Source organism: Anticarsia gemmatalis, chromosome 13 (genome assembly GCF_050436995.1).
Source record: "Anticarsia gemmatalis isolate Benzon Research Colony breed Stoneville strain chromosome 13, ilAntGemm2 primary, whole genome shotgun sequence".
NCBI lineage: Eukaryota > Metazoa > Arthropoda > Insecta > Lepidoptera > Erebidae > Anticarsia > Anticarsia gemmatalis.
The window spans coordinates 7,654,288-7,671,816 of NC_134757.1; the positions used below are offsets into that span (position 1 = coordinate 7,654,288).

General features: G+C 38.4%; 1 protein-coding gene across 1 annotated transcript; it reads right to left on the reverse strand.

Moving 5' to 3' along the window:
- Positions 1-6,864: 6,864 nt before the first annotated feature.
- MED1 (Mediator complex subunit 1) lies at positions 6,865-17,022 on the reverse strand. Its single transcript, XM_076121460.1, has 13 exons — positions 16,612-17,022; positions 15,335-15,468; positions 14,829-14,952; positions 14,505-14,621; positions 14,076-14,214; positions 13,114-13,351; positions 12,317-12,449; positions 11,877-11,999; positions 11,417-11,597; positions 10,956-11,196; positions 10,676-10,866; positions 10,191-10,593; positions 6,865-10,066 (listed from the first exon to the last, which is right to left on the reverse strand). The coding sequence occupies exons 1-13, from the start codon at positions 16,768-16,770 to the stop codon at positions 7,450-7,452; spliced, it is 4,800 nt and encodes a 1,599-aa protein (XP_075977575.1). The 5' UTR covers positions 16,771-17,022; the 3' UTR covers positions 6,865-7,449.
- Between the last annotated feature and the right edge of the window lie 507 nt (positions 17,023-17,529).

The following is a 17,529-nucleotide window of genomic DNA, read 5'->3' on the forward strand; positions in this document are numbered from 1 at the left end:
GGATGTGGTAAATTCGTGAACAACTTTTCAACAAAAACATCACATTTTCATAAGCAGACTGCTTTTGGGGTGCGGTTGCAAGTGTATCCGACTGCTGATCATAAGGCCTCGGTTTCGATTCCCGGACCGAGCGAGGTACTTAATTATTTATTTCAGAATATTTCTCAAGGGAGAAGTTTGGAAATGTGTCCGGTAAATGGAAAAATAAGTTGCCATTGAAACGTGGGGATAACAGGCGTGAAATGTATTATTTGTAATATGCATAGTACCTATGTCTACTGCACCAAATTACATAATAATCATTAGCGGCCAAAGGAAAATTAATAATCGTGAGAAGTAAATACTAAGATAACAATGGGTATGTTAAGGAGCATGACCCGAGGTATTCACAATCATAGATTAGAAACAACAATTACAGATAATAATATATAACTACCTATTTAACGGATATAAGGGGCCGTAAGTTTAAGTAATAACTTAGAACTCATTATCTCGTAAATATTTTATGCAAGGGCAAGTTATAAAAATTATGACCATTACCTTTTGTTCCAATAATTTTTCTATTGGGTGTGAAAACAATGTTTAATGCGCTTCCTCGTGATCATAAAGAGCACGTGTTTACTTCGATTCAATCAAATGACTTCTACGAGACATAATGGCCTCACGTGGCCTGTATGTTTATGTGGCGACACGAGATGTGATGAAAATAAAGTTCATTCTATAGTTTACTTGCGGCCCGACTTCGCCCGTGATACGATTGGTCAACCGGAACACGTTATACATTGAAGTTATTGAGAAAAACTTCCAGTCAATGAGAACTGCATGAAAATCCGTTTAGTAGATTTTAAGTTAAACGTGAACAGACAAGCAGACAGACGCGGCGAGAAAACTAGTTTTATAGTAATATAATTAGGTATGGTAATGAAGATTAAATGACGATTTATACCTATATCCTTCTTTTCAACGCATCTAGGGCCATGACTCCCGACCCGCGTCTAACACGCACCGGTGTTCTGTGTGTATCGCGCTTTAATGTAACTTAAACAATACGGTTCTCAGAGTTTGGAACAGTTTGGATTATACTCAGCAGCACTGCATAATTTGTTGTAGTCGTAATAAACAAGTTCTAGTTAGTTACGTATGTTACATCTTACTTGTAGGCAGTCACGCTGTTATTTCTTTTTGTGAGACTTCCCAAATGTTGGTTGGCAACGCCTCTCTTTCATAATGTATCTTAACGTTGTCGTGTTTTGTTTTGTAGAACACAGACTGCAGTGTGAATCATCACATTAGGGCAAACGGGCGACAGTTCCGAAAATACGTATGTAAGTAGGTGATTTCAGTAATTTAAATCTTAAAGATTTAAGATTTCTTAAACACTGGCAAAAAACACACTGATTTAAGTGCTACTCAGTATTGTTTTAAAGGATTACAACATCATACTATAGAATAAGTGCGTTTTGTATAGAGTGGCAACGAATTTAGTTCATTTTCTCAGAAACGTTATTGTTTGATTAATTTTCTTTTCCGACACCATCTTCATATAACTCAAGCATACATAATAGATAGGTAGGTAGGTATATGGATTAGGTAAGATTCGACACTACCAAATCGAGGACTGAAGATAAATTTTTGCTCTGTTTGTAATAATGCATGAACGAAATCAGATAACTGGTATTGAATGTCAACGTCATATGACTTGCAATATTGATCTTGATTATTATTGCTTATCTTAGGTACTTTACTTTTATTTTACTACATACATAAAATCTCGCCTTTTTCTCATAGATTCCCACGAATAAGAACGAGATCAAAGAATGCGACTTGCTACGACCCGTGCGCACTTCTTTTGCTTCATTCATCATTCATCTCGTCTGAATTTTGTAGATGTTATTTTTTTATATAGCTTTATCATTTATCAAGTAGGTATATTAATAACAAAATTAATAGTGATACCCTTGTAGATGCTGGTTCCATAAAATATTATATACTTACAAGGGTAAAACTTCAACGGTGAGGGAAAATATCGTTATAATCGTAAACAATAGACGAGTATCAATAATGCTAGTGATGGCCGAGTAGCATAAGTTGGTACCTCCCACGCAAGTGATTGCAGGTTCGAACCCGAGGCACACGCCAATGTCTTTTCGATGTTGAGTGTGTATTAGAAATAATTATCGCTCGTTCCAACGGTGAACGAAAATATCGTTATAGGGGATATTATGGGTAGCTACTAGCTACATACTTGACACATTGAAATCCGTCACAAAATAAGAAAAACGAAGCCCAGCTTTGCCCACCTTCGAACACCATGGTACATAGGCCAGGTGTGATAGGTAACGGACTAATTAGTGATGATACTATATACCAAGTGCTTGGACACTCGATAGAGTACCTACTTAGTTCTCATAAATGATTATTATTAATCATCATGAACATCTTCGAGTGCAAACTCATTCACGTGCAGTGTGTAATTGATAAAAAGTCCCGCAGTGACTGTAAAATTTATCATCAAATGAATATACCTTTGGCTTTGAGCTGAGTTAGGTTCGCTTTAAAATGACGGTAAGAGGAAGGTCTACTCTCAGAGTATTTAAGCTACTAATTTATTAAAAGTCACAGTTTGTGTCCAGTAATTAGAAGTATTAAGACCATATCACTCTGTTACTTTAGGTACCTAGTGACCAGCCTGAACATTGAACCGTCCGATGAAAGAACAGAACCAACTAAACTAGCATGCGTCTTACGAATTTAGCAATTAATTAGCGTTTATAACGGTAACAGCAACAGTATTTCTATTCATTTAATTTTGGTCTATTTCAGCCACGGACCGAATGACACAAAATACTACAGTGTCCTAGATGGGTACATCGATTTAAGAAAAGCATAATACGTAACTACTTCCTAGGAAGGAAATGTGGAATGGGACAGTTTGCCTAATAATTAGCAATTGAACGAGATATGACGCACTTTAGAAAAAGAAAGGCATAAGATAGATCCAAGAAAATGAGACATACGCCCTTCTGGAATTTATAACTCCCTCCATCACAACATTTATACATATTTATTGTTTTGTTTTCAGGGTTTAATTTAGCTCAATTAATAATCCTAACATTAAATTTAAATGTTTACGTATTCAATGCCATTTATTTGCATTATGTAGATTTACGAAGTGTTGTGTAAACAATTTTATTGCGATTATATTGATATTTCAAGAATTCCATATTTGTTTAGGTGGAATACGTTATAAGTGTTTTATGTGTGTTTATGTTTACTGCGTCATGTAGTCATGACATGACCTCATGACTCACAGACACCTTGACAGTGACTGATATGTAAATCATCGACTGCTCATATTCATAGTGGAGCCAATTTAGTATGAGATTTTCATTGACATATTCGGTTGGCATAGTTTGGTAGCTACATGGATTACCTAACTAATATAATAAAAAGATAACTTTGTTTGTCTGTCTGTTAGAACTAGTAGCTCTTTCAAACAAAAAGTGCCTAAAGCGAACAGATAGCTTACGAACTTTGGTATCCTTTTTCCATTAGAAATCTTTTGACGCGGAGGTGAAAATTATGGTTCCTCAAATTAAATTCAATGCGAGTAACACTTTGTAAGTCGCCTACCCAGAACAACATAAATAATTTGATGAATAAGCAATAAATAAGACCACATTCTCACTCTCACTTTGTGTATCGTCTCTGGCTACAAATATCTTGATTTAAACCAGATTTTCGTTACAAAACACTAAAACAAACGTATTTTACAGCAGGTGTTTCCCTGTCCATGAGAATACGTCTACGAAGTTGACCTAGTGAATGCTTATCAGCTGTAAAAATAATTAGGTTAACATGTTTTGTATACGGAAACTGTTTGATAACACGTCTGCTCTCTCCGAATTGTGTTAAACGTAAGTAAATAAGAATATAAATGACATACATATTTTGTTTTAACTTATCTATTTCTTTAGCGCGATTCTGTACAGTCGGTAGTCGGTACTGACGAGTATCGAAGGTTTAACATTCAGAATGTACTGCCAAAATAGTTCCTACGACGCCCGTCAGAGGCGCTGATCAGTTTTTATACAATATTTCTCGATGACAAACCGGTTGTCGTTAGTAGATAGTAGTAGAGAATGGAACTACTGTTGTCCATTCCTTGATTAAATGCATACTACACAGCCTTCTGTCAACTAGACCCGCGGGTCGAGATATATCAAAAATATTTTTTCATATCACTAGAAAAATGTGCATAGCCGGCGGCAAGTAAATTATGCTTACAGTTACAGCATAATAAATCATGTAGAAATGTAGACTATGATTTAGACATTTGGTAAACAATTAGAGATAGGTATAAACTTTTGGAAACTGTTACAAATAAAATAACTATTGTGGCTATAACTTCTTATTAGTCTAACACGTACCTACTTGTGTAGTCGTGTGTCGTATTAATAAGGCACCTCTCACTTGTAATGCGCCGGTGCATAATGTTGCAGTAGCAGTTTCCAAGTTAATTGCTTACAAAATGCATTGCGTTTCTGTATTAATTCCATGTTTGTTATTTACTATTGGATTGACGTCATAAAACATTGCAATTGCAAGTATGTCGTCTGGACCTATTTACAAACTTGCGTCTTAAGTAATAACTTAGACTTAAATTGGTGACAGAATTTGTTAAAGAGGTTTGAAAGACAAAGGAGATCATTCAGGCTCCATACGTTTTTAAGCCTGTTTTTAAAAAGTCAACAAAAATATAGGCATAATATAATATCGATAGAGATTATGGCACAAACGTTGTAGGATCGCTTTGACCTAAGTTATACAAGTTTGAAGTTCGTCATATTCAAACATTTATTTATTTCTGAAGGTGCTGGGATATTGCTGGAATTCACTATCTGAAGCACTTGTCATTGTGAACCGATAAGCTATATCGATATATGCCATTATTTTTTGTTGGTCGGCACTTTAAAAAAGGCCCAAAATGCATGGTCTCCTTTCACCTTAGTTTCGTAGTATTATTATGTAGAAAAATCTTATTGTTTACTAAATGAATAGGACGTAAACAAATCACACAGGGTCACAGAATCCGTTAGTACAATGTGGGTCTAACAGTTTGTCAGGCTATGAATGTGAGTCGAGGACGTGATAATTGGAACCGGCCGTATGACCCGTTACATTTCCTAAAATACCTCCGTAGGGTAAACAGATGCACCAGATGTGTGTCATACTCGTATGACGTTCATTACCGTCCCTATAAAACATGACCACTCACTCGGAAATGGATATACGGGGATAAGCCATCACAGCTTCAGTTAGCCTCTTATATTTCCAATTTAATTTAAGTCATCACAATGTTTTACAAAACTCTTTGTTTAGTTCTTCTTTTCTTTGTTCTGGTTTCGTCTAAACCTTTGGAAGAATCGAAGAGTGTCGCATTAGAAAGTGAAGCTGATATGATGGAAACGGCAGAATCACAAAATACGTTCCTACCCCGCTTTGCTATGAAAGCTTTGCGGGAACGAAATGAAAGAGCAAGGGCTCAAAGAAGAAACTACTTGGCTCAGAAAAGAAATCAAGTTGGACAAAGAAGGGCAAACCACCCTCAGAGAATTCCATGTCATCATGCATACTCGGGCTATTATGTGAGTATTTGAAGTAAATATTAACGGAGCTTAACTAGGGTTGTACAATACACGCGTTCTTACGTTCAGGGTCTAAAGTTTTTGTTACACTTCGATATAATGTAAGGAGAGTACCTACCTTAAATAATAATTACAATTAAGAGTGTTATGGTAATTAAAACGCTCGACAAATCTAGTTTGTCTTTAGTACTGTAATTTGTTTAATGTGTGTAGGTTAAAAGAAATTAACCTGTTCTAGATATTATTAGCTTTATATGTCTATATGTTATTGTTAGCTTTAAATGTCTGCTTTACTTATAAACGTTTAAATTATATTAAATAATGTTAAAATAAAATATTATATTTAGCCATGTTTACTCAGCATTGTGGATGATTCAGAGCTAATTTTATCGAGTTACCGTACTTAGTTACACAAGACAAACAATTAACATACAAAGTAGGTTTATTTTTGGGGAATAACGTTACAATTTTCCTCGAAGTTTCATATTTATTTAACTTATTTGTACTATTGTACACCTTTCTTTGACCTAGATGTGCAGCAATATAAGACCATGTCATCGGCATCCATCCACATTTCATATAATATTCTAAACTAACAACAACATTTGTTTCTTTTTTAGAAAAAATGAAGACACTATTTTTAATATTGACGTTAGGGCTTGCTAGTGTCATCGCAAATCCTATTTCGAGCGAGTCATCAAACAACGAGAAACCACCTTGCCCATTATCAGAAAACAGTGAATCAGAAGCTAAACCCGTTGAAGTATTATTAGACAAAGATGAAACGACATCGAAGAACGAAGAGGAAATTGAAGCATTAGATAAAAATGTACCCCAGACATACGGCGATGGAGAAATGGACATTGTACTTGAAGAAAACACTACTCCTTTGGAGGATACGGAGCCTCTAAGTAATATAAACGAATTCTCCATGACAAACTACTTATACAGAACAGCTTTAGCGAACAATATTAACGATGAAATAATGGCAGCCGCCAAAGGGTTCGCCCCAATTCCGCTGTTTAAGAGAAAACAAAAACCTCGACGTCGGTTCACCATCCGAAGACAATTTAATAGGTATCCATACTCTCCATACAGAAGGTTCCACTTCGTTTATCCTTACTATTCGTTTTATCGTCCTAGCTCTCTAAGATTCTATTAATTTATTGTATTTTATTATTTCATTATGATAGGTTAGGTGTATTGCATTTATAAAAAATAAACGTAATTATTTATTGATTTCCATTGTATTTATTTCTACAAAATCTAACCATAAGCACAATTGCCTTACCAACGAAATTATTTCAATAGTATTATATCAATTTATATATTTACAATTATTGTAAATTGTCGCATTCTATAACTGCATCACTTATATTATGAAAATATTGTACACTAAATTGTATTATACTCATGGCAGTTGTATTATGTGGTTCCTTCGTTTACAACAAATACATGGACTATTAAAATCGTCTTTTTACATTACATATGTAAACTATGACACAAATATGCTTTTCGGTTTACTAAAATATATACTCGAATCACATAGTATTCTCTTACACTTAAATAATATCAAGTCATTAAATTATGAAACAATTTATAAACGGTAAACAAGTTTCTACAATAAGAGATTTAAGAGTAATTAATAAATAAATATCGATTAAATCTTAATAAATTACAAGAGAATCGTCAACGAGCACTCGATTAGAACAACATGACAACTTTAGTTATATGGTTTGTACGCAGTTACAAGTGGTGCGGTGTATCGATTCGTGCAGGCGCTGCGCGGGTACAGGCGTACTCATTTGCCCGGCCCCACCAGCGCCTCGTCCATGAGCTCGTCGTCGGTGATGCACGGCGAGTTGGAGTGCGGGGAGGGCGCCACCAGCGGCGACGGTGCAGGGCTCTTGGCCAGCTGTAGCGCCAGCGCCGGCGAGGACGGGTACACGGGCCGCACCGCCACCATGCCTGACACCTTGCTTCCTGACGACGACGAAAAATCTAACAGCATCTCGGCCGCCTCCTGCGGTGTAGTCGCGCCGCTGCGTGCCACCGACCCGCTAGCGGGGGGTTTCATGCAAGAGTCGGCACCTTTCCTGTCCTCCGAGCTGCCTTTAGGCGCAACAAATCCTTTTGCCATGTCGGTTTTGAAGTCGAGAGGCATCAAAGGAAAGGACGCGGGGTACCCGTCTTTGGTATCATCTTTATTTCTCTGTGGGCTTTCTCCTTTAGACATACTATCTGATATGGCTTTCGAAAACTCTAGAGGCCGATCCGATTGATCGGTTTTATTTGGTTGTAACGTTTTAGGGCTCATGCTGCCCATATTCAGCAGAGGTTTCGGTACGTTTAAAGGGTACGCTGATTTTTGCAGAGAATCACTTGATCTAGCGTTTGGGTTGTCAAAATGGGGAAACTGATATTTACTTTGCTCTAATGTGCGGGCGAAATCGTTGACCATAGAGCGACTATCGTACTGGGAAGCCGGACTGTTTTTATCTGGGGTGTTCTGGTTTTTTAACTTCGGTATTTGAAACTTACTCGTATCGAGTGGTTTGATCAGGCCTTCTACTAGAAAATTGGCGTCCTTTGAGGTTTTGAACCTGTCCCCGTCGACATCATCTCTAGAGCTACTAGGGCTCGAGTGGCGCTCAGACTTAGAAGAGAATATTGATTTTTCTGAATTGCTCATGAGTTTAGTTCTAGCCTTTTCACGTTCACGGTCCCTTATTATTTTAGCTAGATCTGAGCTGCTACTCTTGGGTGAGCCTGAACTAGATTTAGAAGCAGACTTAGATAAGTTAATTCCTGTACTACTTGTGCTCGATGATTTAGAGTAAGGCACTTTGGGCATGTTTTGGTTGCTCGACCCAGAAGAATCCGAAGGGCTCATATTAGCTTTAGGTGGCGTGGAGCCCGAAGAAGTGCTACTTGATTTAGATGATTGCATAGCTTGAGTCTTTTTCGATGCTGGTCCACTGATAACTCCTGGTTTCAATCCTGTATGAGTTTTGGGGGACCCTTGGCTCGGCGGAGTGAGTTGTGGCGACGATTGCTTACTGGAACTAGAACTGCTGTAGTTTAATTTAGAACTACTGCTAGATGAATCTTTGGTTCTAGTTTTATTTATTGTGATTTTCATGCCGTCTGAACTCGGTTTAACCATATACTCTTGGTTTTTACTTTCGCTAATTTTACCACTACTACTGGTCATATTGTTTTTTGAATCTGAGTACTTACTGGTGCTACTGGAAGAGCTACCAGACTTGGAGCCTATTTCAGTGTCGGTGCCACAATGTTGGGCGGATTTGAGTTTATCTATCACAGCGCTGAGAGAACCTTTTCTGTTGCGAGCCTGACTCGGCGCGTTAGATTTATTTACCTCCACATTGGGGGGAGATATGAGCGGTTCAGTCACGGGACTGTCACAAGATACTGGGGTGATTTCTAACTGCTTCAATTTGATTGGGTTTTTTAATTTAGGACTACTTCTATCGGAACTGGAAAAAGATAGGCTGGAATGTTTCTTTTCTTTATCCCTCGATGTCAACGAGCTCGATCCGTAACTATCTTTGGATATCTTTTTTGTGAGATCATACCCTGTCGTTCCTGATTTACCAGACGGAGAACCGCTAGTTGCTGATTTTAGAGCAGACATGCTTGGCTTTCCCGAGCCTGAGGAACTATGTTTTGGTGAAGAAATGCTGTGGTTTTTTGGACTCGAGTAACCGGGCAGATGTTTAGGACTATTTTGAACTGGTGAATGTCTCGGACTGCTGTGGTGGCTGGACGTCCCGGACGGTTTCCCCATTCCCTTGACAGTGCTCGGACTGGGTGATTTAGTGATTGACACGGACCTGCCGTGCGTCGGGCTCGGACTAAATTTTCTAATAAGCGAGTTTGGGGACGTCGAACGCAAAGGGGAGCCGTCTGTAGGTTTGATGCTGACCGACACAGGTTTAGTGAGCGGGTCTTGCTTCGGGGGCACTTTTTCAGGTGGTCCCATGGAGTCGTCTCTCCTTCGTTTCTTTTTCTTCTCCTTGCTGCGTTCTTCTCCGGATTTACTGGATTTCTTCTCCGACCTTATTCGGTCATCAAGGTTTTTCATCTGTGATGACGTTATCGGTGTTATAGTAATGGAGCTGGGTAGAGCGGCCGGAGCCGCAGCTGTGATGGGGATTATCTCAATACCGGGGCGTCGGTCCAGACACAGCATCGACGTGATACTGGACCCTGACCCAGCATTAGGGGGGTTCGAGGTACTGGTGCCTATTGGAGTGATGCTAACTGAAGATGGCATGTAAGATTTACCTTCAGTCAAGTCCAAGAGGAGGGAAGACGAGCTTCGGCCCGAGCGGATCTCTGAATCTTTGCTTTTAAGTTTTTGCCTTTTGTGATCAGACTTCTGAAAAGAATTCCTGCAACAAACATATAATGACGTGATGAAACAGACACTAGATTAACCTGTTATTTCTGTATTTGATCATTTGAACTGGAACAGCAGTGCACGGGAAAGTGAGAACGGTTGATACGAATACAAACCTGATAATATCATCAACATCTCCATCGTTCGAGTTGTCCATATCAGACGAGGTCCTATTATCGGGTGCACCGAGCGCATCGGTCGCGTCCATGGCAGACAACTCCATGTCGGACGCGAACTCATTCTGTGACACCGAAGACTCGCGACCCTCGTCCTCATTCGTAGAATTACTATTAACTGTATTCTCATCTTCGTTAACGTATTCATCGGAGTTGTCGCTCTCGCTCTCCGAGTCCATCATCTCGGTGATCCCCTGTTTGCCTTTCTTCTGGCTAGATGACCACATCTCTTCGGATTTTCTTTTCTTGGATTTACGCTCCTCAATCTGAGGTTTGATATCCGCAGCGCCTGGATCTTGACACATCACGGATAAGTGATGCTGTTGCTCCGAGAGATACGTTCCTGTTAAATAAATACGTGCACGTTAAGAAAGTCGCAACAGGAGGCTCAGTGTAGGACGTACTTTATAGTAAAGTCAAATTACCTCCCTGATGCGGATGATTGACGTTGGTGGGATACATAGCCCGGGAGTGCATCGACCCGGGCTCGTGCTTCACGTGGTCACCGCCCGGGTCGAGTCCCCCAAGGCCACAGCTAAAATTTGGATCCAAAGCGGAGTAGCCGCCGTTTAACTGCTTGCTGGCCGCTTCCCGTTCCCAAATCTTAATGAGCGACCTGCATAAGAAGTCGTCTCGTTAGATAGAACTTTTCGATAAATCGTTTAAACCATGATACCGGGCTACGCTAGATGAGCAGGCGGGTACCGGAGCGTGACGGGGATGGAGTGCGTGGCCTGCAGCACGCGCGTGATGTAGTCGTCCACGTGCTCCGTGGGCGCCGGCGCCGCGCCCAGCGTGAACACGGAGGCGCGCGGCGCCGCGGGCTCGCTCAGCTCCAGCTCCACCGTGGCCATGCTCTCGTCGCCGGGGTGCTCCAGCGACACGCAGATGTGCTGCCACGACAGCGCGCTCACCTCGAACATCAGCACGTTCTCCAGGTCCACACCTGGCGACCACGCGCGAACTCGTTAAAAGTTCATATTTTCTAAATTATTTCTTGTGGCTATGACGCTAGTACGGGTCGTCGGTACGAAACGGCGTATAGAAAGAGAGGCTCATTAGAGGAAAGAAGTGTGCTGAATAGAATAAAATCTCTTGCGTATTTTTTGTGTACTTTTAATGTTTGCGGCTTACACGGTTACGAGGACAGCAGGATGTCAGGTTACCTTTGGTGGACTGTGTGCGCACGCAGCTGTCGATGAGCGTGTTGAAGAGCTGCTGCTGTCGCAGGCACGCCAGCAGCGGCGGCACGTGGGACGGGTGCGTGAAGGGCACGCTGGTCACCACGCAGCCCTCCAGCCCGCGCGCCTCGCACAGGAAGTAGCACTGCGTCTGGTCCGGGAGATTCTGACACGCGATCGAACATTGTATTTCACAGTCTAATTTTGCCATTATAATAAAAATATTATATAGAAAAGCAAGCTCGCGAGGTCGCATTGCAGGATTTTAACACAAAATCGATTTTGTGACTGTGACTGTGTGCGACAGTGCCGCATTGGCTACAAAACTGTTAAGATAGTTGTAAGGAAGACAAATATTTTTTTACATTAAATGTATCTGAGTAGTATCTGATTTAAGTATTTAAGTATATAGTCAAAAAAACTATTTCGAGAAAATGGTGCATACCACAAAAAGTCCTTTGCTGAGATTCAATTCAATATTTTTTCCAGGTGTTAATCTGTTGTAAGCTTGTTGAGCGACTAAACCCAACATGGGTTTCGCATTTGCCCAATCACCAGCAACTTCGACCTAAAAAAACGTAGGACACTTATCAGGAAAACAATACACATAATCATAAATTTATAAAAATATATTTAACCCATTAATGTCCCTCTGCTGGGCAAGAGTGTCCCCCGAAATGGGGGAGGGGTTCACTACACTAGCCTAGTGGTGTGGGTTGGGAAATTTATAAATATAGTTTTAATTCATTGTCCAAAAAAATCTTGACCAGTTCTGGATAGACTGACTAAATAACTGACTGAGTAAAGGCATGTCAAATGAGTTTTTTTTTAATATTGATAAAACGTATATTATTAACCAAAATTATATTATTTTTTGGATCTTACCTCAGTGGTGGCATGTATAAGCTTGGCAAGTCCGGCGCAGAGGGGAGTTGGCGTGGATAACTTGAGTGTGAAGCAAGCTGGTAACATCGCACTGTTCTGTGGAACTAGCGGAGCGTATATCGGCCCAGTACCCCTACAAATAATATTTACAATTTATTACTAACAGTAACCGGTCGGTTAACGATCTGTGGGTTAAACAACCCTTGGCGCGGTCATTCCATAGATGGGTGACCGCATAGTGGTATTTGAACGTGGCGTCTCCGTGCTTCGGAGGGCACGTAAAAAGTCAGTCCCGGTTGTTATCGACTACGATAACAGTCGTCAAGCCACGTCAAAGGCCTTCGGGCGGCTTGAACAACTTTGACACGAGGTTGACCACTAACCATACGATAAAGAAGAAAGACCAACAGTAACGGAATTGCTATAGAAATTATTCTTAAACAAAACCAATATGGTTACTTAATGTTTTTTGTTTCTTGTTGTAGAGTGCTTAGTTTTAAAAAGGGCCAAACTAGTACTGTCAACTGCGGCCTCTTTACTTTGCCATATTAACTTTACCAACTGAAAAATATAGGTATTTTCTACTGTGTATGTATATTTGGTAAATGCATAATTTATCATAAGTCATATTTTTTATGAAAGTCATGGTTTAGTAGCACTTCATCATTACACTTTAACATATTATAATTAAATAATGTATGAGTAATGTTACCATGACAAAGTAAAGATGCCACAGAACACATCAACATAATAATATATAATTGACATAACATTGGAATTTATGGTACAAAACTTACCCTTTTCCAGACCTAGATATTATTGGTGATAGCTGTAGTTTATTGGCCGCAGAACCTTCTAACAGAACAGTCGCCGAGTGTCCTATAGGTGTATGGGAAGGGGCGACCAGTGACGCGAGACCGCTCGACGCTGAAGGTTTGCCAGTCGTTAGTAGCTCTGTACTTAATGGTTGAAGACCTTTCTCTTTGTCTAACAGCTCGTATGGTGATACAAAATACGTGAGACGCATTGCATGACCTGAAAGAGTTTATGACAGGGATATATTAAAATGTTATTTCTTTACTAGAGGCCACCAGCGGCTTCGTCCGCGTGGAAACCCGTCCCGTGTAAATCCCAATCCCTCGAGAAATCCGCGATAGTAGCCTATGTGTTATGCTGGGTCTTCAGCTACCACATTTCGTTGTAATCGGTTCGGTAGTACTTGCGTGAAAGAGTAACATACATCTATACATTCTCACAAACTTTCGCATTTATAATATTAGTAGGATATCCATGCATATTACCATGCCTATTAAATCTGAAGATATAGGCAAAGGTGTGATATGTCATTTCGTCAATGTAATAGTTATCTACTTCGCTCTTCGCTTATGTGAAGTAAAGTGATCAAATTTACCAACACATAACAGATTGCGTATTAACTGACTTTTTCATATTTATCTATCAGTATTACATGTGTTGGATATATAGCACAATACTTATTCTTCAAACATTCAATAGGCACTATGTTTATTAGTAATATATTTTTACTAAACTTCTAGAAAATTTCGATCTTCCATACAAACTTTGATCCCCTTACCCTTTAAAGGGCGGATTACTAAAAAATTCTTGCTTAATGGGTGCCTACATCACAAAAGGCACCCATTGTCCAAAAATCATGATTCCAACTTCTATAGTTTAGGCTGTGCGATGATTATCAGTCAGTTAGGACAAGTAATTTTATATGTATAGTTTTGAAACATACCTCCTCTCCGTTTTTGTAAAAAGCCAATAGGACTTTTATGAACTTGTGTCCATGGGTCTTTGATGAAACTCTGGAGCATTCTCATTGTACACAGATCTTCTTCTAAACTTTGTAGAGCACTGAATGCTTTGCATTTCACCTGCAAGATACATTTATGATTTAAGAAATGAAACTTTAGTTATAGTTATTGAGATCAATTGCATAATAAATTCTCAATATTTTAAACTGTCACGATTTGTACACATAATTCTACTGCAGATTCTATAATCTAGTGCTTGCCAATGACCAGGACCAGTGTAACTCAATCGAAATGTCGGGTAACAAGTAAGTTATCGTAAAGTGTGAACCTTTCAATATTAATAGCATATAAGACTAGTTTACAGTAGAATTATGTGCATAATACCATCTATTATATTGCTTATATCTTACTTTCTTCTCAGCATTAAGTTGGTAGACAGCTGTAAGTCCCTCCAACTGTGCTGTGAAATCAGCAAAATCCCCACGAGATATGCACGACACCAACTCTTCACAACTTTGTTGTTCAATCTAAAAAGGAAATTAAGGTTGTTCAAATAACATTTTAACATTACAGATGTTTTATCTTAAGGAATAAGCAGAAGGTGTATGGAAACATCCACATTTCATTATTTTCAGTGATAGTCCAGGACAGTTAGAAGTCAAATATCCCATATCAGAGAAATATTTTGAAAAATGATATTGGATATGCAAGTTTATCAACTACTGTCAACTTACTTTTCCTTCATGATGAATTTTGACATCTTTCACAGCTCCTGAAGACTCCACCAGTATCTCTAAATAGAACATGTCCGATGATATGAACAGATTCACTCCTGAAGTTCCCACAACAAACTTCAGCCTGAAACATTATAGAAGCATTACTTATCAAAATATTGGCACTCTGTGTCTATGCCTACACCAGTAAAATAATAAATTATTGCAAAAAGTATTCTCTGATGATTCAATATTTTCATTGATGCATAGGTTCCTAAAGTGGGCGATACTGCCCCCTAGTGGTTGCTGGAGCGGTTGAGAGTGGATTTATTAGTAATACTGAATACAAAACTACCTTTTTACCACATCTTAACACCACCAGTTGTTTTCATAGATTAGCTGTCACTTTATATATCAGGTAAGTAAATTATATTCTCAAGGTAGAAAACTGTCTATTAAACTTGTATTTTCATTAAGGGATTGATTCAAAATAATATGTTCTACTGAAATTTAAATGTGTTACAAACCCAAGTTGTCTAGATAAGCACTCAAGTCTTTCAATAAGACTTTGTAATGAACTAATTTTGATGCAGTGCTGTAAACTGTCAAGGCACTTTTGTAAAATCATACGATCTGCACTGTCGATTCCCCATCTCTTGTCCTGTAGGCAAATATCAAAAACTTTATTTAAATAAATAATTAACAACAGTTATAAATACTCTTGCACTCAGTCATCTGCTTTGAAACTAAGCAGAGCTAGTACTATAGTAATCAGACAACTGATAATAATAATAATAAATCATTTTATTTTCAAGCTACAATGGCTCATAGATACCTTACAAACTAACATATATATTAAGTATATCATATTGTTATTAGTAAATAAAACTTAAGACTATGTTAGTAGCACTTCACTTAAACATAGTTATCATATGTACTTCTAAATACATACTTGTGAAGACAAATTTACAACCAGGCTCAGAACAAATATTCATGCTCAACACACAAATATTTGTTCCAGGTGGGATTCGAACCCATCACATGCAACACTATGGTTATTACAGAAAGGTGACCTCATAAACCACTGCGCCAAATATAGCTAAATCTTTGGCAAGATTACATTTTAGACTCCAAAGGTCTTAGAGTTATTGGTATTTCAGGATTTGACCGAAATGAATAAATGATTTGGTTTTCGATTTTTTGGTCATGAAATTCTAAAATATGTGTAATTAGTCTCACCACAGACTATTAAAGCTTTGATATTGTAGTGCGCCAGGTATGTGTTCGTGTCTCAGTAGAAGAGTATATCCTAAGCAAAAATAAAAGCTGCTTTTTCCAAAGTTTGAGCTGTGGTAATGCAGTGTAAACCATGTAATGTAACCTAAGAATTTTTTTGGTTACTTGTATTGTTGTAATTTAGTTTTCACAAACAGTAGACCCATGGATATGTGTGAGTTTTATAAGGAAGCATTTTTAAAGCAGTTGTTGAAGTAAAACGAGTTCTTAACTAATACTGGACTAGCATTGTGGAAAAGACTACTTGTTCTAGTAGGTCACAGCCCTGGAGCACAAGGGAAATGGGTTCATCGGTTTATTAGACATATCTGCATTCACCTGATAAGTTTAACTTTTGCACATCATAACATAACAACTACCTAGTATGCCTTATCAAGATTGTTATACAAACATCCTGTGCCTAAAAGTAAGTAAAGTTATTTGTCGCTTATTACAAAACCAGTGTGCTTGTAACTTGATGGTAAATAAATTTGGTGATAACAGTAATACAATATTCATTTATACATACCAGCAAAGCCATTCGTACCCCTTTGGATGTTTCTGTTAAGTTTTTAAACTGTGATGTTTTGGACCTCAATTTTTCCATCAGAATCTCCTTCTGGAGTTCTTTGGATTTGTCTATCAATCCATTTGCAGAAGCCATAATTGCAGTACTACTGTCCGTCATTTTCTCTATTTTAATAGCAGCACTTTAAACATACACAAAATAATGATAACACAAGAGCAATCACAGAACATCTGATATTTCAGTTCAGTAATATTTTTTTCTCTTTCACTTATTTTCACTATACGATTTATAAAAGTTTATGAGCAAATTTCGATTTCAATCCTTACAAAAATATTTTATTATCCCTTTATTTTAATTCGTTAGAATTAATTTTATCGTTCACAGAACAAACTGTCATTTTCACGCGATGCCATTTGCTATAATACTGTTAAATATAGTAAGTAAAGTATTAACAAGTTGGCATGTGTACAATCTCTCCGTGGCGCTACTAGTTATTTGTGTACAACGTGAGAGAAAGAGAGATCCGATAGTTTCGTTTAAGTCAGTCATGTCAAATTAATTTGAACGGGTTATACGATTAAAATGCCAATGCCAACCACGCTTCGTTCGGAAACTGTTAAGGGAAAATAATAGGTTGAGGTGCTAAACCATAGCTTTGATACGTGTTAGTTTCAAAAGTACCTATCAAGAATTATCAAAATGGCTTAACGATAACCACTGGGTTTAAAAAAAAAAGATTTTAAATAGAACGGGCATTATATATTAATGACTGCAGTATCATGAGATACATAAATTTGTTCATATTACGTTGCATGTCACGGCGATTAAGCAGAGCTGAAGAAGCTGTTTGTTCACAGACTTACAACTAGAAAACTTTTATGATTGCAATTCGTTCAACAACATTCCCGCTATTTTTAT